The following is a 26,522-nucleotide window of genomic DNA, read 5'->3' on the forward strand; positions in this document are numbered from 1 at the left end:
ACCCCCGTCCATCGCCTGCCCCACACTCACTAAGCCCCCCAGCCCCGAACCCAGACACTGGGTCGCCTGAACTCTGATTCGAAGTGATCGGCACCCACAAAAGGGACCGAGCCCGCCAAAAGAAGGCCCTGGGCTCACAGAAGGCTGAGATCGCTGCTGGGAGTGTGGCCAAGAGGGGCATTTTCGACGGGAATGTCCGTTCATGGACTTCAACTATGGGCAAGTCTGGGTCATCGGCCAAAGAGCTCGGAAAAGAGGCCTGGGAAAGTTCTTGGTCCCCGTACAGGTCGAAGAGACCCCCACAAAGGCCCTTGTGGACTTGGGATATAGCCAGATCCTCATATGGGAGGGGCTGGTCCCCAACCTTAAACTCTCTGGTGAACAGATGCACTTACAATGTGTCCATGGGGATATCCATCCTTATCCCACAGCCTGGGTGAGGATTGAGATTTGCCAACGGGAGGAAGTCCTCCACGTGGGCGTGGTCCCCAGATTGGCCTACCCCATTGTGCTGGGGCAATCTTGCCTGGAATTTAGGGAGATCCTCTGGAAGTATGAACCGCCCACCTCGCAAGCAGACGGGGCTAGGTCTCCAGGGAAGGGGCTACTGGGACACGCAACGGAGGCAGACCCCGGGGAAGGAACATCTGCAGCTAAGAAGGCGCCCATCAACCCCCGCACTGTGATGTACCCATCCGTGGAAGATGCACAGGTAGAGCTCGAATGAGATATAGATTTCGTACAGTAGCAGAGAGAGGACCCGACCCTCAGTAGGGCCTGGGAGCAGGCCACCACCCCAGGCTCGGGGGGAACGCACCTTCGAGTCTTCCACGGGGCCCCGATTTGAGATCTGGCGGGATTGCCTATATCGGGTGGTACAGAAACTGCAAACACCTGAGCCGCTCCGTTGGCTGTTGGTCCCCTGGAGGTTGTGACGAAGCCTCCTACAGTTAGCCCATGCAAACCCCTGGGCAGGACACCTGGGGTGGGAAAAGACTCTCCAGAGGGTGGCCCGCCATTTTTTTTTTTTTTTTTTGGCCCAGCATTCACCAAGAGGTCCAAAACTATTGCGCATCTTGCCCGGAATGCCAGCGGACTGGCCCAGGTGTACCCCGGGCACCCCGATGCCCCCTGCCAGTGGTCATCAAGATGAACCTGGTTGGCCCTCCAGAAAGAAGCAAGACAGGGAATCAATTTATTCTAGTGATCGTGGATTATGCGACACGTTATCCCGAAGCTGTCCCCTTTCGACCAGCCACGGCGCCTGTGTTTGCCGCCGAACTCATGAAGGTCTTTGCTAGGGTCAGGATACCCCCGAAGATCCTGACTGACCAGGGCACTAACGTATCCTCTAAATTGATAGTAGAGCTGTGCCACCTCTTGAATATATGGACACTCCAGATGTCAGTCTATCACCTACAAACAGACGGTCTAGCAGAGCGCTTTAACAGTACCCTGAAGTCCATATTGCGGAAATTCATGGAGGAGATCCCCAATCATTGGAATGCACTATTGCCAGCCCTGCTGTTCGCTATAACTCTTGTATGGCAGGCAACCCAGAGAGATCCTTGACCTCCTGAGAGAAGACTGGGAGGCACAAGAGACATGGGTACTCAGGACTACCCAGTATGTGCTACGCCTCTGAGAGTGGCTCCGGGCCCTAGGTGCTTTCACCCAAGAGAACCCGATGTGGGCCCCAAAGACACAAGAATGGCTCTATAACAGAGGAACCAAGCGGGTTGGACCAGTAGATTATGAAGTCTGGCTGCCAGGGTGACAGAGGGAGACCTGTACATACTGCGTGAATCTTTTGAGGGCCAGGGAGGCCTTGTTCATTGCCCCAGGCCCAGAACTTGGACTCCTAATGGGGGAACCCTCGGATCCAAGGCCGGCTACGCTCAGGGAAGGCCTTGCCCCTGCACAGCAGGAGCAAATACAGCCGCTCATAAGGGACTTCCCTGATGTTCTATCAACCCGCCTGGGATGAACTAACCTTATGAGCCATCACATTGCGACAACATCCGGTCAGAGAGTGAGGGACGACCACAGACTGCTGCCCTGGAAGATGTGGGCTGCACTACGACAGGAACTGGATACAGTGCTTGAGATGGGGGTGGTCAGTGAATGGCGAAGCCCAATCGTTCTGGTCACAAAATCAGATGGGACCACTCGATTCTGTATCGATTTCCGGAAGGTCAACGCTATCTCCTGGTTTGATGCGTACCCAATGCCCCATATAGAAGAAATCATAGAACAACTCGGGGGAATGAAGTATTTGTCTACCCTAGATTTAAACAAAGGGTACTGGCACATCCTCCTAACACCAAACTCTCGGGGGGAAAACGGCCTTTCTGACACCATTCGGCCTCTTCCACTCTTCCACATTCAGGCTACATGGGGCTGCAGCTACTCTTCAGCGGCTGATGAATAAGATCTTGCTGCCTCACGATCAGTGTAGTCTACAGTAGTAACTGGGAGAACAATCTACAATACCTTGGTGGGGTGTTCCAGGCTCTTAGAGAGCCGGCCAACCCGGTGAAGTGCCATCTCGGGCAGGAAGAGGTAACATACCTCGGGTACATAGTAGAGGGCGGAAAATTGCACCCCCCAATTAATAATGTACAAGCCCTTATGGATACACCCATGCCCAAGACGAAGAAATGTACGCCAATTTTTGGGACTGGCCGGGTACTATCGCCGTTTCGTACCAGACTTCGCAACCATAGCCGCCCCCATTTCGGACCTGACAAAGAACTCTCAGTCATGACAGGTGCGATGGTCTGACCAGTGCGATGAGGCCTTCAAGACTCTGAAAGAGCGACTGACACAGGAACCTGTCCTGGAGTTCATACTCCAAACAGGCACCTCAGAGGTGGGCTTAGGGGCCGTACTCTCCCAAGAGCTGGAGGGGTAAGAATCTCCAGTACTGTACCTGAGTCGCAAATTATTTCCTCGGGAACAACACTACTCAACAACAGAAAAAAAGGCCCTGGCCGTGAAATGGGCTATTGATGCCTTACACGGTTACCTGCTGGGGAACACCTTTAAATTAATCACAGACCATGCCCTCCTCAGGTGGATACACAGCATGAAGGACACGAACCCCCGGATTATGCGCTGGTACCTCTCACTCCAACCCTACGATTTCTGTGTGTTTCATCATCTGGGTAAGACCCATGTTAATCCGGATTTTTTTTCTAGACAGGGAGGGGAGGAAGAGGAGACGGACCACCCTCGGAGGCTCTTCCTTAAAGAGGAGGGTGTGTCACAGGGTCTGCTTACCCGCACTAGCCCAGACAGGGTTCAGCCCATATTATTGACAGCAGAAGTCCTGCCTCCCAGGCGGGACTGGGCATGCTCCAAATGCTCTAGCAGTATAAAGGGAGGGAGCCCAGCTCATTCTGGGCTGGAGGCTGCAGGGGAAGGACCTGTCTGGGAAGTTCCTGCCGAGGACCAGCCACAGCCCCTGACTGCTCTGGGAACCAGAGCCTCCCTGGGCCCGCTTGGACCCCTGCGACCGGAGGAGCCACAGGAGGCGACCGGCACAACAGACCACGGAGCATCCGAAGCCTTATGGGAGATCTCAACGCGGATACTGGTAGGAAGTGACCCAGGGAGGGTGACGGAGTGGTACCTTCCACCCGGGAAACCTCAGTGTGTTTTGGTGGGACCCCCCCACTGAGTCAGTGGCAAATTGCTCCACCACTGTTAGGGCCCTGGGTCAGGGCATGGTGGAGTCTGGTGGGCCTGGCCCCCCCTACCGGGGCAGCCACACCCCTTGATGCCCCCCCCCCCCCGAACTCTGGCCACTAGGCCATGCTGCCCTGAATTCCAAGGTTGGCTCTATTGAACTCCGGCCAGTAGAATGCACTGCCCTGATCCTAGGGGTCATCACTTGTGTTTTGGACTTTAGAACCTGACCCGGTCATCTGGAAAGCCTGGGAGTGGACTCATAGGCGGTGCGCTTCCGCCCTCTACCTCCTGTTTGTGTGACGAGGGGGCAGTGTAGACCGCCACACTGTTGTTTGTTACCAGGTGTGTAACATTTGCATAGTTCCACAAAACTTTAACATTAAAAAAAAAAAAAGGCTTAAAGGGACAAGATTCTCTGCTGTTCCAAGTTCTCACTCTGAAGATGGGGCTGGAAGGACATCATGGAGCTTGTTACACTCTTCTTGGCCCTTGTGCAGGGTAGACTCAAGGGACCATCCACCAGACCTGAGCATAGTCACAGCAGATCTATTAATGAGTTATTGGCAACTGATGCTGTTTGGCCCTGGCAAAATGAGTTGTTAAATGAATCAATCCAGTTCATCTTGACCACTTGTGTATGTCACGCAAATCACCATCCCATTGGTCGCTAACTGTTGACGCCTGTTGGTTTGTAGGCTTGGTGGAAAGGCCAAGGATTAACTAGATGCAGCAGCTGAGCGGCCTCTCACCTCCTTTGCCATCATGCCTATCAAAAACTCCACAGTGGTTGGGCAGCCCTTGTGCTGTGACCAGTGCCTATCATGCAGATCAGTGCTGTCTCATTGTTAACTTGTTCTGCCCTTGTCTGTTGTATCTGCCTGTTATCTCTTGTCTTCTATTTGGGTTGTAAAGTCTTTGTGGCTGGGAAGTCTTTTTCGTTCTGTTTGTTCAACATCTTGCACAGTGGGGCCCTGAGCAGTGGTTGGGGGACTCCCAGGTGCTGCTGCAACACAAATGATAATCTCAGGACTGTTCCCTCCCGGTGGGGTGGAGGCATAGTGGCAGGCTGATGGGGAGAGGCTTGTGTTGCTCATACTGCATTTGTTTTTTGACTCAGCCCATCCCCTGGGGCCACCCATCCAGGCCATATCCAAGCTTTGCTATTTCTACCTGCATAATGTTTCTAACAGTCAAGCTGTTCCACCTGTCCAGATTCCCAAGATTCTTGTTCAAACCTTCATCTCATGCCTTGACTGCGGTAATCTCCTCCTCTGCTGGCCTTGATGCCAACCTTATTGTCTACTGAAAAAGTAGGTGCAAGGATCATCTTCCTGTCTCATTACTCTGACCACATCACCCTCCTCTTTGCATCCCTCCGCTGGTTCCTCCTCCTACCCCACCAAATACAGTTTAAGGACGCTTATAAGGCCTTTCCCCATTTAGCCAATGCTGTCTCTGCTCTACTATCTTATTAGGCTGTCAGCCTTGCCTTCCCCATGCCAATGAGGGCAGGCTTGATTGTCAGCTTCTCTGTTGATTCCCATGCTGTCCCCTGTGCCTGGGGAAACTCCCTGACAAAAATAATAAGCCTTCCACCTTATCCTGTTTTTAAAACCCTCTTTTAAAATCTTTACTCAGCCATAGTGCCACTGAGTTGCTACCTCCTGGCATTACTTAGGCAGGTGGTGAGCTACGATTTTGGCTTTATGCCAAACTGTTCATTTTATTGTTAGCTCATTTTCCTATTTACTAACCCCTTCTCCTCCCCCCCCCACCGCATTCCCCCAATTTTTTTCCATTTCATCCACTTGTTACATCCTGCCAGATGCAGACTGTGCACTCCCTGGGGCCGGGATGTCTCCTGTGCCATTGGTCTGCACAGTGCCTAGCACAATGGGGCCCAGTTATCAGAATATGAACACTAACATGTTCTCTTTAGAAAGCGAAAACTAGTGGCTTAGTCCAAACCAGATGCATTGGGAGCAAAATGTTTAATGAAACCTAGGACCTGTCTCTCCAAGGCTTACGTAGTAGCGCGTGCAGGGTTCCTTACGGAAACTGAGCAAGGCAGGCTCATAACCCATCAGTAATTCAGTACAGTTGGCAGCCTGAACACTGAGGACTCCATTGAATGGAGTTAAAGTCCACACTCAGTCATCTTTTTACAACAGATTTTTTTTTTGCCAGGCAGGATGGCAAAGGTTGAATTGGCTCTGCCGGCTTGTGGTCAGGTTTGTGGGCACGGGAAATGCCTCCGTGTCAGGAAGGTAGGAGCCCTCTCCCCGTTATAAGTGCAATTCCCTTATCTTATCAGTGGTGCAAACTCTGTAACGACCTTTGTCCTGAGTATTTGGAGGAGTAAAGTTCACCAGTAAGTAAACTGATTGCAAAGGCGCTTACTGTTGCAAGGGAATCTGAAAACCGCATTGATTTGTTAGTGGTGCCCTGCAGGAATATCACATGCCGGCTCCTGAGAGTAAAGCGACAATGCAGAGCTAGCACTCTTACCAGCTGGATGAACCTCAACTGATGCTTCCCCTTTGGCTTATTTATATTTCTCTTTCCCTTGCAGCTGTGTAAATGAGTATGGAAGATTATGATTTTCTGTTCAAAATTGTTTTAATTGGCAACGCTGGCGTGGGGAAAACCTGCTTAGTCCGACGCTTCACTCAGGTAGGATGTTTCTTCTCTTAATGGGAAAAATGCTTCTATGCGTATTGGGGCAGTTTTTGGTTTGTGTGCGTAAATCCATTTGAACGAGTAGCTGTCTCTAAAATAACTTGGAATCTGTGGCTATGAACTGAGGTGCACGCCCGCAACGCAGATCAGCTAAGGCACTTTGTTGTGATACCAACGTCCCCAGCACAAGTCCTAGTGCTGTAAGTGTACCTGCAAGGGGTTACGTCCTACAAAACTACCCCCCTGGTTGGCAGATCTAGCTGAGAGAAAAAGGAGGAGATTATAGATGGGCATGATTTTGATGGGCTCTGGATCAGGCCCGAATGGGTCACAGAGACTGAAGTACCCTCGTGCTGCATCCCATTGCTCTTCTACCCTGAACCTGGCAGAGGGCTGGGAAGCTTTCAGAGCTGCTTGAAACTGCTGTCTGGATAGAGAAATTCAGTGTCTGGGGTTGTCAGTGCAGCACCTTCCATCACACTCCCTTTAAAAATTAGGCTTTGCAAGCGTTGTAAAGGCCATTTAATGATGACTTAAAAAGGGGGGGAGGGGAGATGAGACCATATGTTGCTCAGCAAACCTCTCAACCCCCTGCTTTTGTTGTCTTCTGTGACCCATACAGCTAAATCCTTAAAATAGAAATGGGGGTTGTGCAAGTCCCTGCTTGCCTTGCAGAAACTTAAAAAATCACAAGTGTTCAGGCTGATTTCCTTTTCTGGGGAAAAGGAGGGGCAGGATTTCTGTAACCGAGGTAAAGGGGAAGTTTGCATGATACAGTATGTAACACAAGTTATGGTTTCTGGGCTAGTTTCACTTTGAAGTCTCAGCACTTTTTCCCTGTGATTGGTTTTAAAAAGAAGTCTCTGGAAATCTTAAACTCGCTCTCTTCCTCCCTCTCCAGCTGCAAGCAAATAGCTGACAGCACTAAAGCTAAACCCAAGGGGCTAAACTGTAAAATCTGCGGCCAATTCTGCTGCTTTCCAAACTTTGGTTTGCTGCTGGTGGTAGCAGAGGCAGATATGGCTAGAAATCAATGTGGCTTTGTGTAGATCTACAGGCCTAGAAACCATTAATTGAAAAGCTGCTATTCTTTTATTTATTATTTATATAATAGTACCACGAAACATAAGTTGAAGCCTCTTGACGTTGCTACTGTCAAGACAGCAGCTGACTGTTCGTTCACTCACACAAACCTTTGTACAAGAATGTGAGAGTATCGCTTGGAAAGTGGCTTTCACAGAGTTGCAAGATAGTGTTGGGGAAATGGAAAGCTGTGATAACAAAATGTTCTCTTTTGCCACCACTCATTCCTAGGAACTGAGAAATTGACATGGTGAATCAGCTAAACGGCCAATCTAATCCAGTGCCCTGTCTCTGACGTCAGTCAATACTAGATGCTTCAGAGAAGGGTGTAAACATCTATAGTTCTTTTTTCTTTTCTTCCTCCTCTTTCTCGTTCCCCTTTTCCTCTGTTTTGCCCTCCCCCTCCCTGCCTCACAAGTCAAGTTGTCACATTCCTTACTCTATGGAAAACAACTGGAGAGACCTTTGTACAGCAAGAGACATGATCAGTTATTCTTTTGTCCCAGGTAACGTAAGAGTTGATTTTGCTGCCACTCCATGCATTGGATTCCCAGTGCAATCAATTGGAGATTTGTGTATGGAGGGAGGGGAGAGTCCAGTCCTCCATTAGCTAGGGTGGCAGAACAACTGATTGCATCTCCTATGGTACAGAGGTCTCTCTGAATTCCTAGATCATAGATTCTCAGGCCTGTCTGACCTCCTGTATAGCATGGGCCATAGAGCTTCCCCAAAATAATTCCTTCAGCGTATCTTTAAAAAAAACCCATCCAGTCATAATTTAAAAACTGCCAATGATGGAGAATCCACAACAACCCTTGATTATATTGTTCCAGTGGTAATTACCCTCATTGTTAAAAAGTTGCACAATATTTTCAGTTTGAATTTGTCTAGCTTCAACTTCCAGCCGTTGGATTGTGTTAGTCCTTTCTCTGCTAGACTGAAGTGTCCATTATTAAATATTTATCCCCCATGTAGGTACTTATGGACTGTGATCAAATCACTCTGAGTTGTTTCCCCATCTATTGATACTTCTCTCTGATGGAAAAGAACTGTTTGGGGGAGAGGGGAATAGAATTAAAGAGGAAGAAGGATGGGACAAAAACCTGGTGGGGATTCATCAGCAGGTGACATCTTCTTTCTTATCTTATTGCAGAATCTGCTTTAACCAAACTGCTTTCTTTGTAGGGGCTTTTCCCACCAGGTCAAGGAGCCACTATCGGAGTTGACTTTATGATTAAGACTGTGGAGATAAAAGGTGAAAAAGTGAAGGTAGGAAACTACCAACTTGCTTCGTTGTGTTCAGCATTTACCATGAAACAAACCGTGCTGTGGCACAGGGCCCCCAACGACAGACAGGCAGGCGGGCCCCCAAAATGCAGGACAAATATCATCTGACAACCTGTCCCCCTAGTCCCGGCCCCGGCAGCGCAGCAGGGCTCAGGCAGGCAGGCTGCCTGCATGCCATGGACGGTGGCCCCACACCGCTCTCAGAAGCATCCGGCTGCTGGCACATCTCTGTGCGCCCCTGGTGGTGGGGAGGCGGCTCCGCGCGCTGCTCCCACCCCAAGCAGCGCACGGAGACCTGCTGCCCCCGTCCCCCTAAGGGGCGCACAGAGATGTGCCAGCAGCAGGGCTAAGGTGGCTTCCTGCCCTCTCTCCCTCCCTCGCGGGAGCGGCACGGCACAGAGGAAGCGGCCGGCATGTCCCCGCGGCCTGTGGGATGTGTATCTCCGTATGCTGCTCCCGCCCCGAGCCCCGACTCCACAGCACCCATTGTCCAGGAACTGCAGCCAATGGGAACTGTGAGGGCAGCGCCTGTGGGCAGTGGTGCGCAGAGACCCCTGGCCCTCCTGCCTAGGAGCTGCTGCCAGAGGGGTGCATATGCCGGTTGCTTTGGGAACTGCACTGCCTGAAGTAAGCATGGCCCCTCTACCCCCCCTACACCCCAACCCCCTGCCCCAGCTCAGAGCCCACACCCAGACCTCCTGCCCCAACCCAGAGCCCGCACCCCTCACCCCCCACCCCCTCTCACACCCCAACCCCCTGCCCCAGCTCAGAGCCTGCACTCCTCACCTCCTCCCAGAGCCTGACTGCCGCACCCCTTCCTGCACCCTAACCCCCTGCCCCAATCAAAGTACCTCACTTTATTTTCATTTACTTCCTATTACTTATAGAAGGAGGATGAAGGAAAAAAAGAATGAAAAAGGGGTGGGAGATAAGAGAGAATGTTCTTTTTCTTGGCTGGGTCCTGAAGGGGGGGCCCCCCAAAAATGAAGCTGCGCACAGGGCCCCGCTAACTCTAAATCCGCCACTGGTTGTGTTACTGTCTGGATTTAGGTGAACCATGCAGTATTCATTTCTCTTTTTGTAATCTGTGGTGGAAGCAATTGTCGGGTGTTTGAAGATGTGATGACATATAGGAGAGAGAGGGTGTTTGTAGCCTTATTCCCTGGAACAGTCTGGACCCTTGAGTCCTATTCCTGGCTCTGACTTGTTGAGACCTTGGGCATATCATTTCAGTGCTGTGCCTCTGTTCATCTGTGAGGATAATAGTAGTGCACCTTTGAAGAAGGGTGATGCAAATTCAATCCATATTTGCACAGCGCTTGAGTATTAGGGTTTATGGACGTGCAAAGAACTATTTCAGTTCAACCTCCATTTACTGAACTCCTGTTAATTCAGTGTGGTATGCTGTCCCCCGCCAGCTGTAGTCATTGCAGTGCTGCCCCTGCAGAGTTCCTGAGGTTGACAGGTGTGGACCTGCAGGCTTGTGGAGTTCTGCAGGACTGAAGGGCCCTAGAAATGCCTCCAATTTTGGTTGAGCTGGCCAGCCTGGGAGAAACTGGGTGACTAGTGTGACAAGGTAGGTGGGAAGCATGATGATCCATGCCTCCAATGTTATGAAGGTTTCAGGTGACCCCTGAAGTCTTCCTAGAGTTCAATTCCCTGCTACATTTGTACAAGCTCACAGACAGAAATGAAAAAATAGTTGGTTTCTCTTCTCTCCCTTCTGGTATTCCAGTGGGTACTCAGATGAGAGAGCCAAGGTGATGCAAATTACTGGCTGTCTGGATTAAACACACAAGGCAACGTTTTCAAATGTAGGTGCCTGAAGTCAGGTACCTAAGTCTATTTAGATGATGAAAAGTGGCCTGATTTTTATCCAATATTCTGAGAACCTGCAGCTCCCATGGAGTCCTCAGCTTGTCTGAGAAAATCAGGCTATAGTTTACTTAAATAGGGATTTAGGCACCTAATCGACTTTTTTTAATTATAGGAGTGTCTGGAGTCCCCAGCTCCATTGTACTAGGGCTTGTACAAGTCTCTGCCGTAGGAGCTTACAATCTCTACAGAAAATACTACTTCCTTTCTTTCACCCTTCATCTCAATTTTATAAACTGGAAAAGGAATCGCAAAAAGACTAAATGACTTTTCCCAAGGTCACACAGTCAGTCTGTGGCAGAGCTGAGATTTGAGCCCAGATCTCAGACCATCCTTCCTTCCTTAGTTTGAAAAGTTTTTGCCTTGATGTCCCTTCTGCTCTATAGAGGGATTACAGTTCTCATGGCACTTTTTAGAAAGAAGGGCATTTTCCCACATACCTCCTACCTGCCTGTCATGCAGAGGTGTGTTCATTCCTACCCTCAAACTATGGGTGGCTGCAGGCCAGTGGTGGTCTATGTGTATAATTTGTGATTTGGGTTTTTTATAGGGGTGCTGTATAAATGTACATTCATCCTCTTGGAGATGGAAGTCATGAGTGGGGCTGATAGACTCTTTGCTCATATAAGGTGAAGGAAAAAATGAAAATCCACAGGCGTGTTGGTCAGAAAAATGAATTGATATACTTGGAGAAGGGGCACCAGGCAGCTCTTACTCATGTAGCCTGTACTTCTGTGTCAATAAGTCCAGCACTCACTGACCTTGGCTGCATTAGAAGGGACATAACCTTTATGGCAAGATAACATATGGGAAGGAGGGTGCAGGAGGGATTTGGGCTCCGGCGTTCGGGCTCCTAAAGCGGCTCCAGGGTGGCAGCGGCGCGCACCAGGGCAGGCTCCCTGCATGCCTGCCCTGTCCCCAGCCCCGCGCCGCTCCAGGAAGCACTGTGGCCCGGGGGGAGGGGGGTGCGGAGGGCTCCGCGTGTTCTGCCCTTGCCGTGCCTCCAGGTACCTCTCCTGAAGCTCCCATTGGCTGCGGTTCCCCGTTCCCGGCCAATGGGAGCTGCGGGGGATGGTGCCTGGAGGCAAGGGCAATGCACAGAGCCCTCTGCCCCCCCGCCCGGGGGCCGCAGGGACATGGTGCTGGCCGCTTCTGAGAGTGGCACGGAGCCCACGGCATCCCAGGGGGCAATCCTGTGAGCCGGATCCAAAGCCCTAAGGGGCCGGATCCGGCCCGCGGGCCGTAGTTTGCCCACCCCTGATGTAGGAGCCTAGTTTTAGGCAACAGTTTTTGAAAATCTTGGGCCCATTCTTCTCAAATTTGGGAGTTTCCTGTTTCTCTCTTCCAAATTCTTTTTATACTGGAAAGTCACCCTGAAGGTTGTCAGTGAGGTGCTGGTGCAAACCTGTATCTTGTGGAGGTTCTTTAGTAAATACTAAGCAGCTGATGGTAGCAAAATATGATCTGAGCTCAGGCTTGAGAACAAGTAATCACCAGGGTGCTAATGCTGGCTCTGGCGATGCCCCCATTTTGTGGCCTTGATCAAATGACTATCGCTTTTTGTCTCCATTTTTCTATCTGTAAATGGGGATAATACTTACTTGCCATAACAATTGTGTTACCACCAGGATTAACTCGATGTTGTGCACAGTGTTTTGAAGCTAGGGAGGGAGCAGCAGGAGAGAAAGCATTATGTACTAAGGTCTTGCCTGCATTAGGGATTTTTGCACCCTGGGTTAAGTGACACTGACACAATCCTTGCTTTATACCAGTTTGGCACAGTGGTGCAAAAATCCTTAATGTAGACCAGCCCTAAGTAGTAGTATGCCACCATTGTACAGTGGAGAAGACTTATAGGCCAAGAATCTGTGCAAAGCAGACAGAGCCCAGTCTATCCAGATAGGGTCACCTGAAACATTTGAATTAGTGTGTGTGTGTGTGTGTGTGTGTGTGTGTGTGTGTGTGATTAGATAGCCAGCTAGATCTCTCTCTCTCATACACAGTCAACCTTTATTTCAAGCAGCCTACAATTAGATAGGGTTGTATTATGTTTAGCAGTGCTATGGACAGGTGACATTTAGGAGTGAAGCATTCTCATGTTCATTCCCTATATGGTCCTGATCCAAAGATGCTGAGCCAGATTTTTCTCTCACACTGGTGTAAATCAAGAACAACTATGTTTAAGTCAGTCAGTGGAGCTAAACCAGTGTGAAACTTGTGTAAGTGAAAGGGAAAACTGGCCCTGCAGATTTAACTTTCAATCACTACTTGGGGTCTGAAAGTCAAGCTGGGTTCTTTCTGCCTCTTGCATCAGCATGGGTAGTAAGAGATTCTGCAATCAGAACTTAATTGATTTTTCTTGATGTGTGAGGCAGAATAGAATCCACCTTACTCTCCCACAGCTGTATTTGCTCAACAGTGCTAACGGGAGTAAATACTTGCATATTAGCAAGAAAAGCAGGTGTGACTCAGGCCCTCAAAGTAGAGATATAAACATGACATGTCACTCAAACTAGGGACTTCTCTGACTATAAGCTCATTGCAAAGCTCCCATGTTGTGACTCCACCCACCTCCTGCACCACTGTTAAGAGCTAAGATGAGAGAGCAGCACTATTTATAGAGCAGTTCTTGGTATTCAAGACTGCTTGGGAAAATGTCTTTAGAGCTTTTAGGACTGCATTCCAAAATCTGTGCAGACAGACTTGCTAATGTGAGACTTCTTTACAAATCATCTCAGTTTTGAAGAATAGCAAAGAAAGCTCAGGGAGAGACCTCAGTGTAAAAATCAAGACAAGGACGTTCTGAATCGCTTCATATTCTTTTATGTGATACAGCGTATGAAACGCTCTGTGTGATCCAAGGCTAGTTTTTTGGTCTTCCTGATCTTTTCTGACAAAATCAAAATAAAAAAACACTCAAGCCACACCTACTCTATGTAGCTCTGATTAATACCTAAAAAGTTACAAAAATAAATTCAAGCTAAGTGGATAGCAGCTAAAGGGGTAATCAGACATAACCCCAATCCTGCAGTCATTTAAGGATGTGCTTAACTTTACACACGGGGTGGTCTCATTGAACTCAACGGAATTATTCCTGTGTATGAAGTTAGAGGTGTATGTGAGTGTTTGGAGATTGAGGCCTGTAGCAGAGGCACTGACTTCCCCAGTTCCAGGGGGTGCTCGACTCCTGCTCCACCCCTTCCCCCAAGCTGTCATCCCCGCCCTGCCTCTGCCCCTTCCCGCACCTTCTGTCCCCTCCCCCGCCTTTTCCTAACACTGCTCCTCCCCAAGCACCTCCTGCTTGCTGCTGAACAGCTGATTGCAGCAGGCAGGAGGTGCTGGGAGGGAGGAGGAGGAGGAGCTGATCGGTGAGGCCTGCCAGCAGTTGGGAGAGTTTGGGGGGAGGGAGGAGCTAATCCACGGGGCTACTGGTGGGTGCTGAGCACCCACTATTTTTTTTCCTGTAGGTGCTCCAGCCCCAGAGCACCCACAGAGTTGGTGCCTAGAGCCTGTAGGATGTTTCCCCAAGAAATAACATCCAGATAACTTTGTGTTCTCATTTGTAAGTCAGGCAACATCCTTTGACTTCCCTAGGAAGACCATAAAATGGAAAAATATAGATGGTAAATTCACTTACTTTGGCAGAGATAAGCTGAACAGTGATAAAAACAGACACACACATTTTGGCTGAAAGCAGATTTTTATCCCCGAACACAAATTCTAGGGCTTTTCTTCTAACTTAAATATCCAGCAAGTGGGTTGAATGACAGCTAAATCCAATCACAGGAGCTTCTGTCCTGTTGTTCCCCAAAGCAGTTTCTTCCAATTTCAAAGTTCATCATGTTGTGTGATAGAACATCCTCATCAAAAAGCCATTTTCAGTTCAGAGAGATCATCCTAGAATATCCTGCAGAAATACAAAGTGTATCCACATCAGTAAACCATTATTAAAGTAACCGAAACATCAAACCCACAGAAACAAAAACAAATTACAAAGACCCTGATTTTTAAAGCAGATCCAACCTGACACCTGACTTGCACCCGCAAAGAATTGTGCTTACAATTTTGCATCCCACTTTACTGCCGATCTGAATACTTAGCCATCTAAACACCATGTGCCAACAGACCAGGCAGTGTGATGCCTGAGTGCTGGGAATTGGTACCACAATTAATTTTCTCTCCATATAATCAAAGGCGGCTTTTCAAAGTCAGACCCTAAGGCCTGGAATCAGATAATGGGCTAAGTGGGGCTCTCATCTCTCAGAAGCTAATATAATATAGATTACCTGTAATGCTGTGATTGACACAATTTAACTTCCATGTTCCCCTTGAGCTAGAATCTTTTAAGTTTTGTTCACTCTGTCATGGTCTGCTGAGTACGGGAAAAATTCCCATTGACTTTTAACTTTTCCACCAAAGGTAGCCAAAATGTTGGTCTTTCTGATCAGATTTCAACCATTCAGATGTTCAGATATGGTGATAGGCACTTCAAAAATCAAAGTCTGAAATAGAGAAGTGCCCCATTGAGTTAAAATATTGAAATTTAAGACATTCCTTCATTATGAATCATTGACCACATTTAATCAAAATTGGCTTTTATTCTAGATCACCAAAAGTTCATCAATTTAACAACTGATAAAAATTATACGTTTTTGTTTCATGAGGCAGTTGTGTTTAGGCATGAGACCAATGATTTGGAGAAATTTTAAGGTCAACTGATATCTCTAGATTTACTTACTAGAATTTAGTCAAGAAATGTATTGCAGGCGTAGGCAAATGTGCTGCAAAGGCAGATGTTGATGGCCAAATCCATCCAAAGGATATTTTGTAATCTCAATATATGCAGCAGAAAACAGCCCACTGTGTGCTAGTGGTGGCAAGCAACCAATGCACGGCACCCTGCACACCAGTGGCAGAAAGGAAATATGGCCATTAGCATTCTGGCATTACTTTTATGAAAAGTGGCAGGAGGTCATCCTTGTTTGTGTAGAGCAGACAGGACTTCCAGTTTTTTAGGTCTTTTCTCAGTAGAATATACTATAATCATGATTTCTACAGGGCCTACAACGTCTCTTCTTTCAGTAACAACGTAGCTTTGCTAATAAAACCTTCCTAAATTTCTGCTAAGCCGTAGGAAATTCCTTGTAGTTCTGGCTGCATCTACCGTTCCACATGTACTTGTTTGTTTTTTTTGAGCTCTTGGCATCTTGCTACAGAGCTTCACTTAAGAATTCAGAATCTTAAAAGCTTTGCATAGAGTGGAGAGGTAACTTAACCCAAACTTCAGACTGGTTTGAACACTGGTTCAGCTGTAGGCTATAGTGATTGGTATCATTTTGATTAGACTGGCGTTTCAGCAGATTTACTAAACCTCTCTGAAAATGGTTCTGTCATCTGAGCCATGTTTACATACCTTTTCTCCAGTTTAAAACCAGATTAGCTGAACCACGTTAGAACCATTTTGAAATTGTTGGTTAGTTTTCCCAGTGTAAACATGGGCTGCAGTGTGGGTCCTTTTTGGTCATGTTCCAATTAAGCACTTCTCTGTTTTAGTGTGGATTGAGGTCACGTGTTATCTTGCAACTAATCTGAAATGCCATTGACCAGCGAACATGACTTTAGGGACCCAATCCTGCAGTGATCTCCGTGTAGGCAGACCCATGGTCAGACACAGAGCTCCCTACAGGATCAGGGCCAATGTTATTTTAAAAGCCCTTTCTCCTCCCCTACCCTTGAGATGATGGTGTAAATGATAGTAGTTTGTGCTTCTACTCTGTGTTGCCTTTCAAGATGTCAAAGAGCTTTAACAACCCCTTTGATGTAGGTAAGTGGTTATATACCTTCCTTACAGTTCCCGACTGGGGACAGACAGCAGTGAGGTGACCTGGGCAAGGCTATGCAGAGCACAAACCTTGAGATGCTTGGCTGAAAGTTCATACACAAGCCCACGCTGTTTATTCTTTCTTATGGTTTCTCTCCTCACCCCCTCCTCCCTCACACTCTTCATTTGAAATGGGATAACTTCGTTTGCAGCTGGGGGAGATGTTTTGTCTTTGTTTTTCAGCTGTTGTCATTGTCCTCAATGCAGGGGGCATTTGTTTTCTCCCTGTAATGCCAGCATTAGAATTCCAAGCCAGCATGGCTTACTACTTCCACTGCTTACTGAAATGCTCACAGTCACATGAAAGCTTCCAGACCTGCTGCTTCCAAGGGAAATCAGCTGGAATGCCAGCTGACTTAGTGCCTTGAATTTAAATCTTTAGATGCAGGAACAGAAACAAAAATGGGGGGTGGGGTGGAAGAGGGAGCCAAAGGGATTGGAAGTGACCTGATTTCCTATCAGTGGGTTTCCCCTGAAAGCATTTAGGTGCTGCCCAGTTGCTAAGTAAAGGATGGTTTAATGGTTTTTTAAAAAATATATACTTTCTCCTCCCCTTTCTCCCCTTCCTGTTGTGCCAAAAGCTGCAGATCTGGGACACGGCGGGGCAGGAGAGATTCCGGTCCATTACGCAGAGTTATTATCGCAGCGCTAATGCATTAATATTGACCTATGACATAACCTGTGAAGAATCCTTCCGATGCCTTCCCGAATGGCTGAGAGAAATAGAACAGTATGCCAGCAATAAGGTCATAACTGTGCTAGTGGGTAAGTGAGGACTGTGCTTTCCTAAGTGCTCATTTCGCCAGGAGAGAATAATCAGCCATGTCCATCTGGAGTTTCACTGGGGTCATTGGCAGATAGAGGTATTAGCAGTGAAAAATACTGCATTTATTTTATCTCATAGTGCCAGGATCTCCTCCAAATATGCTGGACTGGACACCCCTTGATGCCAGTAGGTTCTGTACCTATATCTCTATAGCATCTTACTGGAAAGCCATTCACCTGAGTGAAATTGCCAGGACAACTTCTGTATCTGAATGACTCCTCCAATGCACTAAGAACATAACTCAGAATAGCCACTGCTGCTTCTCCAAGTGTTGGCCATCTTAAGCCATATAAGGTTGTTCAGCATGAAGGGAGGGGTGTATTTAGGTCGAAAGCCCAAACAAACCAGGAACCATTTAACGATTGTTTCACTTTCCCTTGCACTGTGTTTGGTTATTTAGCCCCATGGCTTTGACTGTGCAGCCGCAGTTTACAAAGAGTAAATGGAGCTTTACACCTCTAGGTTCCCAGTTCATATCTAGATCAGGTTGGTAGTGGCTGAAAGTTGTTATGCTTTGAAGGCCCCAGTCCTGTTGCAGTGACAGGTGTCGACATCACAAAAACTACCATTCCAATTGGCATTCTCAGCAGAGAGGTCAAAGACTCAGTGGGCATATGGAGCCTGGAGTGTCTTCCTCCTCTCCCTCATTACTGAGGCACAGTGCCGGCAGTGGAGAAGAGCATGTGCCGCTGTCTGTACCATCCTTGTCCTCTGAATAAACAGAAGGCTTCTGTCTCCAGGGCCATGAGGCTACACCTTTCACTGGTACTAAATCAGAATTTCACATGGATTTTCAGAGAATTAAAAAATATATAAATGAACAAAATGCCACGATAACGTGCCTTTGCTTGAGATGAAGCAAATCCAGCCATCAGACACCAGTTTGCTACCACAAATGTGCACCAAGGTATACACAGTGATGAGGCCCATTAACATTTTTGCAATGCTGCACTTTGTTTTCCAAATCCGGTAGTCAAAACACCACTTTTCAGGGACTTCGTCCAGGGACTAGGTCTCAGCATAGTCGAAGAATGATGGACAAATAATTTGGGGAAAGGGTTAGTCAGCTGGTGGGTTGACTGGTTATTCAACAGCAAGACCTCTCCTCTTTTAAATAGCTTAACGTTTAAAGAGTAAATAGTACAATTCTACAGAATAATCTTGTGTATTTAGTCTTTATTTGGATTTAAAAATAATTAAAAAGACCCTTATCCCAGACTCCAGGTGCCCTAATGCACACTAACAATGCAATCTAAAATACATGGAGGTTCCGTGACAAGAAACCATTCACACTGTAGATTAAAGGTACAGTATATTGTATAAATAGTTTATAAAAGGTTAATAAACAATAATGTGCTAATAAATTGCTAGAATCCAGTAGGTTGCTTATAACCATCTGTAGCACCTTCTACTGCCGTGCTTATAACTTGGTAAGATGCTTATATATTCTAGTAATCACTTATTAACTCTCTATAAATGTAACTTCATATAAAGTATGTCCATGAACCATTACATTGTAAAGGAGAGGTTGTTGGATGGAAATGATGGCAGTGGAAAGGGATCCTTTCCTCAACTCCCACCTCTTCCCAAACCAACTGCAGGTAATATCAGATTAATCATTAGTTGGTTTATTCCCTACACGAATGTTGATCTGTTCCGCCATAAGCTAAAAATGAAATCTCCCTGAGGGAAAGGGTTCCTCACCTCACCTAGTTCTAACAGCTTTCCAGCACCCATTCATTCCCCAGGTTCAGTAACCATTTAATGAACAAAAATATGTAATTAAAACTGGAGAGCAGGTCTCTTTTTAAAGCTCATAATTATATGAAAAAAATACTGCATTTGGCGCCCCCACATGCAATAATTGACATTTTAAGTGCTCCTTGGAGCAAGAACCAGTGATTGTTCAATAGACATTAAAAGGGAAATCCTTTAATGCCAATTGATATTAAACAGGTGCATTAGCACTAAATTAATGCTAAACGGCTTGCGTGTTCCTGGGGAAAGTTCCATGAAACGAGCTAATATTAAAAAGGCTTGGTTGTCTGTCAGAGAATCCACTTTTTTGGGGGACAGGAGAGTGAGCATTTATTTTTGTAGCTTTAAAAGATGAATAGTTCGTTTAAAATAAAGAATCTAACACGAGACACATGGTGACAAATGGTTCCTTTCTTCCAGATCAATATCTGTTGGTTTTGTCTTACAAGTCAAATTAATTCCCTTTCTTAAAATATTGTATTGATGCAGGTAATAAGATTGATTTAGCTGAGAAAAGAGAAGTCTCCAAACAAAGAGCTGAAGAATTTTCAGAGGCCCAAAACATGTACTATCTGGAAACTTCTGCTAAAGAATCGGATAACGTGGAAAAACTCTTTCTGGACTTAGCTTGCCGGCTGATCAGTGAGGCAAGACAGAATACGCTTGTGAACAATGTGGCATCCCCGTTACCAGGAGAGGGGAAAAGTATCAGCTATTTGACTTGCTGCAATTTCAATTAAGGGCAGGCCCAAGATCCACCCCAAAAGGGCCAAGAGGTTTTTTGCTGAGATTTATCTCAGTGAAGGCAATTCCTGCCACTTTGACCCATCTGACTCACACCTAAGTCAGGTTCCTGATCTTAAAGCATGGCAGGCTGGCCGCTCCACCTGCAAGTCAACATAGCAGAATATAATACGGTTTAATCTTTTTTGCAGTCTCTGGAGTTGGTTAGGAAAAATAGTTTGCACAAGGCGCTCATTCAAATCCAGAGCATGGGCTGCTACGTCACTTTCTGTTGGAGATTAGAACAGCCTCCCTGGATGATACGGAAGAATGCAGGATCTCTTTTGCAGCACGCGTTTGGTCTTTTTAAAAAAAGATGAACTTTAAGTCTTGGACTATACAGTACTGGCATTCTTCCAGGCTGCCAGCCAAATGAATGCTTAGGATGTGTATATGCCCACAGCATCCTGATGCAGGACTCAATTGTATGTTTTGAATTAGTGTTATATCTTTCATCCGCAGGCACTTTCATGAACTTGGAATTAAAAACATATATATCAACATTTCCAAACAAACAACAATTTGGAAAAAGATATGGATACTGGCTTAGTCACTCCGTTTGGTGCTAGTACTTCAGCTGAATATTTCATAGACCAAACCTAGTTTTATTACATGACTGTCCTCTGAATGTGTAACTTAGAGTAAGTAGTGAAAGTATGCTAATAAGTACTGTCCATAAAATATCATTACCTCTTTTTCTCAGCCTGAACATAGTGGGTAAGGACTGTGCTTCTTTGATGTCAATTGTGGGGGTGAAAAGACTTTTCTTGAGTCAAAAAAGCTCCGTAAACAGTAATTTCCTAATGTAATGAACTAGTTTTGAGAATACTGACTGATGGAGTTGTAAACAGATCAGATCTGACCAAAATATTGTGTGTGCACTGATCATGTATAAGGGTTCAAAGGCAGAGCACAGTTTAGATGGCAGTCCAGTGTGTTTGAGTAATGAAAGCTTGTAGTTACAGGTCTTGCTTGAGAAGCAAGCATACAATTTTGTATGGTTTTTTTAAGCTTAAGTGAAAATGGCAGCAAGTGGTGGTGTTAATCATTTTGTGTCTTACTCATCCAGTGATCATCTTATGAAACTGTACCTTGGAGAAGCAATTCACGGTACCAGTTTGGCATCGACTCTGTATTATAGTAGCTTTTGGATCCATGACCATAGATTCATTTAATTTTCTTGTTACTTTGTACTCTTAAGTCTCCGATTCCAATGTATGTATAATTATTTGCCTAGGCAAGTTCTTTATATAAAACCTCTAATGTGGAAGCACTATGGTATTTGTTATATTACACCTCTAGTGCCATGTTCTAATAATACATTGGACTTTACACATTGATGTTAAAGCAAAATTGGAAAAGAGGTTGGACGCATACATAGCAAATCATTCTTAAACGTTTGGTATCCGTTTTATTGACCTGAATGAGGCTAAAACTCTTGGTAACTTTGTGGCTGTGATACATTGTAACTTAGCATTAATCAGCTCGATATCATGTATTATTTGCTGAAGATGTTGACTGGCCTTTTGTATTAACATGAAAAAAGCTGCCAATAAGTAAATCTTGAAAATAAAAATGGCCTTTTAAAATGCTTTGTCACATTTTCCTAAAGAGATTTTGGGCTCTATCATACTGTGCCTTTAATTTTCGATGGGAAGTGTGTGTGTTGTGGATCAAGATAGCCACTTTGTAATGCATATTTTCCTGCCGTCGCATGTCAGTTTTTTCCCTTACAGTGTAATCAACGGGAAAATTTGTTTGACTCGGCAGTTTCTCTTGTGCTAGGTAATACAGTGAAGCCAGCACTAAGGAGCATCTCCAGTAGGGAGGATTCCTTTCTTAACTGACTTCCTTTAAAAATACCCCTTAAATTTCCAAAACAGTTTTGTTTGACCTCTTAAAGACCATCCAGCTCCTACATAGCTGATTTTGCAGGTCACTTAAGTGTTGCGGTAAATGCCTCATGGGATAATGCTGCCATCTCACTAAAATACCATAGTATTTTTTAAAAACATTCTTACTCTTCACGTCCTGGATTTTTCTACATAGTGTATCAACTGCTAAGGTAGAGGTACTCGATAAAGTTGCCAGGAGGAGTGGAGTAATGAAGGGCTACAGGTGCCACATTACGCTTGTTTTTCATGTCCTGTCATCCAAGGATGAAATGCTCAAGTATTTTCCTCAGATCTCTCTTTTACATTGCAAGTCATAACCAGTGCATTACTAGACCACTTTGTATTGTATGATATTAAGGAGAGGGGAGATTTTTATTTTCATACACTGAACACATTCTGACCAGGTAAACCCCACAGTCGCTACTGGAAAGAAAAGTATTCACTGTGTCTGTAAAGTATTTTTTTTGTTTGTTTGTTTGGTGTTTTTTTTTTTTAAGATTATAAATTTTAACAAAAGTTTTCACCATCACATTGAGCAACATCAGAGCCAGCTGAGTAAGGAGCTGGGAACAAATTAGCTAGGCCTTTCTGTGGATGCCCTTAACAGTATGCTCATCTTTTAGCGGCCAGAATCAAGAATAATTGAAAGTAAATAAGGAAGTGTTATTTACTCCTTCTCATAACACAAGAACTAGGGGTCACCAAATGAAGTTAATAGGCAGCAGGTTTAAAAGAAACAGAAGGAAGTATTTTTTCCACACAACGCACAGTCAACCTGTGGAACTCCTTGCCAGGGGATGTTGTGAAGGCCAAGACTATAACGGGTTCAAAAAAGATCTAGATAAGTTCATGGTCCATCCATGGCTATTAGCCAGGATAGGCAGGGATGGTGTCCCTAGCCTTTGTTTGCCAGAAGTTGGGAATAGGCAACAGGGGATGGATCACTTGATGATTACCTGTTCTGTTCATTCCCTCTGGGGCACCTGGCATTGGCCACTGTCAGAAGACAGGATACCGGGCTAGATGGACCTTTGGTCTGACCCAGTATGGCTGTTCTTATAATCCGTTTCTACTATTTAGGAAACACATGTTTTAAAAGTGAGTTAAGAACTTCTGTTCTCTAAGCCATCTGTTTTGCTTCAGGCTCTAGAGAATAACTATCTTATGATACAGTCCTGGCTTATAGATCCAACAGGCAAAATCCTTAGTGGGGAAGATGTTCATCTTCCTGGCTACAAAATAGTGTTGCATAATAGGAAATGTTGTGATTAATGGAAACAGGTCGCCAAAACGGAGGTGGTAGACGACACGCTCGCTCCTTTGTCTAGGTTGCTCCCTTCTCTGAAGGAAAGTTGCTTGTGGTTATAGACTCCATACCTTCAGCATGTAATAGTCAAAGAATTTTGTTTTTTCTTGGCCCATCAGTTCTGGAAATGATTGCATGTCTTTGGCATTGTGGCTGTCCTTGGGAAAAAGGAGGAACTCGCTTTTCCTCCTCTATGCCACCCACAGTGTAACTGTCCAAAGTAGGAGCTGGTTAGAAAACAAGTTACTTATTTCCCAATATTGAGAAATGCTGCCCAGCTGTAATCCGAAGTCATTTTAGAGACATTAGGCTTCTATTCAGTCTCTAGAACCCCTTGCTCTTACCCTCCAATGTCTGAGCCAGGTGTGTCAATTTATGGACTAAAGGTCAAACCTCTGTGCTTTCTCAGTTGTGACCCTTGCATTGATGTTGGTCCTGGATACACTGGTGCTGGAAGGCCATGTGAGTGGCTCCCCTTGAATCATCCAATGGGGTGATTGTAAGTACAGCCTAAACGATTGTGTGAGCTACACCCAAATAAGACTAGTATTAAAGCCCACAATAATCACATCACTAAAAAATACTAGAGAAACTCTCTTAAAACAAGACAGAATTAAATGCAAAAAAAAGAACCACAGCAGGTAAAGATGACTTCTTCTGAATCCTGGTGCAAACAGCTGCTGCTCTTTACTGAGAGAAGGGAGCTCTGATGGATACAGGAAGGTACATTATAGAAACCTGCCAGCCCTGTCCACAAAACCTCTCACCAAGTACCTAATGACTTAGCTTGGAAGGTTCTTCACTGAGCTATAAATCACTTCCCACGTGGCACAGGATCAGGGATCCCTATAGAATACTTTACAGTAAACCTTGATAATGTCTGTTTCAGTGTAACAGAATGTACTATTGGAGCTAATGTTCCAATAAGGTATCTTCAGCCGTTTGGGGTAACAAACGCCACATTCTTCCTCCCCTAACCCATTCTGCCCTGAACCCTTTTAAAGTCTGACTTGAGTGAAGGATATATTTGCAGCCTGTTAGAAGTTGAACATAAACGACGTTGCTTTGTTAAACATTTATGCAAAGCGATAAACCAAGAAGGTGATTTGCTAGCAAAGTGTTAGATGGGTGTCCAATCACTTACAGTTTAGTAAACAGTATTTTATTGTAATAGCTTATTGCAGATTTATTCCCTTTTAATACTTGGCAGCTGTGAAGGCGGATGAGGGCTGCAGCAGGAGGGAGGCCCCTGGTTGTCTTGGATCTCCTTGCCACTGGGTCAGGGTTTTCCTCCTGCCGAGTCTCGTGTGGTCACCGCCTGCACACTGGTTTCCCCACGTTAAAAGCTTTCACATGCAGGCCTCTGCCAAAGGGTTCACACCCACGCAAAGCCCTGCGGCGACAGACAAGTGGCAGGGAAGACAGGAGCAGTGATCTCTCGGAGTCTTTACTTACAACTCTGCACACAGGTGGAAGCCGTGGGATGGTCGTCTTGTGCTTGGATGAGACAGAAGTACATTTCGGCGGCTGTGACTGAGCAGGTCTTTTCAGGATCCCCTCTGCTCACCCCAAATCAGGAGGGGGCTAGAAAAGGTGCCCCAAACACAGGCTGTCTCACACTCTTCCTACTGGATGGTCATATCCAGTGGGATCGCTCAACTCCGCGGCCGAAACAAGAACTGTAAGACCATGAATTTCGCCATCTGGAATGTCCGCACCCTATGGACTCTCAGCACAGTGAATGCCCAGAAAGAAGAACTGCCATAATTGCCAGAGAACTGGCAAGACTCAACATTGACATCACAGCTCTTAGTGAGACCCACCAGGCCGATGAGGGCCAATTAAAAGAGGAGGGAGGTGGCTGCACCTTCTTTTGGAAAGGAAAGCCACCTGAGGAGAGACGCATTCATGGGATTGGCTTTGCCATGAAAAATAAGATCGCCAGTCAGCTTTTGGAGGTTCCTGTGGGGACCAACGAGCACCTCGTGACTCTTCGGCTCAAGCTCCGCAACAACCAATATGCCACAGTCATCAGTGCATACGCCCCAACGCTTGATGATGAGGAAGACAATAAGCAGTTCTATAGCGCTTTTGATGCAGTCCTCACCTAAGACAGACAGATCCTCCTGGGAGATTTCAATTCCAGAGTCGGACGGGACTCCCAACTCTGGAGCTGCACAATAGGCAAAGAAGGGGTGGGAAAGGTAAACCCCAATGATGTTCTCCTCTTCAGCAAATGTGTGGAGCATGACCTGCTCATCACAAATACCATCTTCAGGCAGAGTAAAACCTGGAAACATCCTCGGTCCAAACACTGGCACCTCCTTGACAGTTATAGTCAGAGTTGGAGATTACGCCGATGTCCGTATAACATGAGCCATGAGAGGTACAGATCACTGTTGGACAGACCATCGATTAGTAAGATCAGTCATGTCTCTGCAGCTCGCTCCACCACACCGCAAACACCCAAAGACTAAGCGAAAGCAGTACAATGTCAAAGCACTTCAGGACCAAGGTTGATTTAGTTGAGGATTGGTCCTGCTTTGAGCAGGGGGTTGGACTAGATGATCTCCTGAGGTCCCTTCCAACCCTGATATTCTATGATTCTCAGCCAGCTGCCAGATGTCTCAGACAGGGATTGCTGGAAAACTCTCTAACTTGCCTGATAACATCATGGACGTTCAAGAGCACTGGGATCAACTTAAAAATACCCCCATTCACAGTGCAAGTGCTGAAACTATGGGATATTCCACTCATCGGCACCAAGACTGATTTGACAAAATTAAGGAGGAAATCCTAGCATTAATTCAACAGAAAAGAACTGCATTCTGTGACTGGCAAAATTATTCCTCTAACCATTAAACAACGCTGGAAGGAGCACTTTGAGAGCCTCCTAAACTGCGAATCCACGGTCTCTGAAGACACCATCGAGTCTATGCTATAGAATACCTGAAGTGACCCTCTCTTTAAATCCCTTGGGTTGCCTGTGCTATTCACTGCTGGGAAAACAGCTCTTGCTGTACCCCTTGCAATTGGCTCCTGCAAGTCTGGATTTAGTGGCTAATGGCTATTGAATTTCTTTAGCATTGGTAAAAATGGCTGCAGGCTGATGTCCTGGCTGCAGACAATGGTTTGCAAAGATAGAAAGTGGTAATTAGTAATGTAGAAATGGGTGTGTGTGTGTGTGGGGGGGGGGGATCTGTCCCCATGTGGGACAATGGGCCTTCCAGATGCTCTATTGATGAGGCTCACAGTTATAGTCAAAATTATTGATTTGTGTATTGTTCACAGAAGTCACTTTATCCCTAAGGACTGATGCTTGTTCAACTTCTCATGCTGAATGAAGAGGACAAGTGGAAATGCTGGGCATGGCATGGCATGTTGAGTATTCTGGATCTTTTTTGTGACTAGGAAAGAAGATTGCATTTTCAGCTCCACTCTATTGCAAAGTGTCAG

The 26,522-nt window shown here is 46.1% G+C and overlaps 1 protein-coding gene across 4 annotated transcripts in view; it reads left to right on the plus strand.

The window, feature by feature from the left end:
* Positions 1-21,454, plus strand: part of RAB30 (RAB30, member RAS oncogene family) — a 72,736-nt gene extending 51,282 nt beyond the window's left edge. For 2 of the 4 annotated variants that reach the window (XM_034759074.1, XM_034759075.1), the window contains exons 2-5: positions 6,266-6,366; positions 8,641-8,724; positions 17,080-17,263; positions 19,572-21,454. In XM_034759074.1, coding sequence (XP_034614965.1) covers positions 6,274-6,366; positions 8,641-8,724; positions 17,080-17,263; positions 19,572-19,822 — 612 coding nt within the window. In that variant the 5' untranslated portion in view covers positions 6,266-6,273 and the 3' untranslated portion in view covers positions 19,823-21,454. Of the gene's footprint in view, positions 1-5,347; positions 6,367-7,560; positions 7,782-8,640; positions 8,725-17,079; positions 17,264-19,571 lie in introns of those variants that run through there. The other 2 variants (XM_034759072.1, XM_034759076.1) reach the window with 2 other exon arrangements.
* The last annotated feature ends 5,068 nt before the right edge of the window (positions 21,455-26,522 follow it).

This window comes from Trachemys scripta, chromosome 1 (assembly GCF_013100865.1).
Source record: "Trachemys scripta elegans isolate TJP31775 chromosome 1, CAS_Tse_1.0, whole genome shotgun sequence".
Classification (NCBI taxonomy): domain Eukaryota; kingdom Metazoa; phylum Chordata; order Testudines; family Emydidae; genus Trachemys; species Trachemys scripta.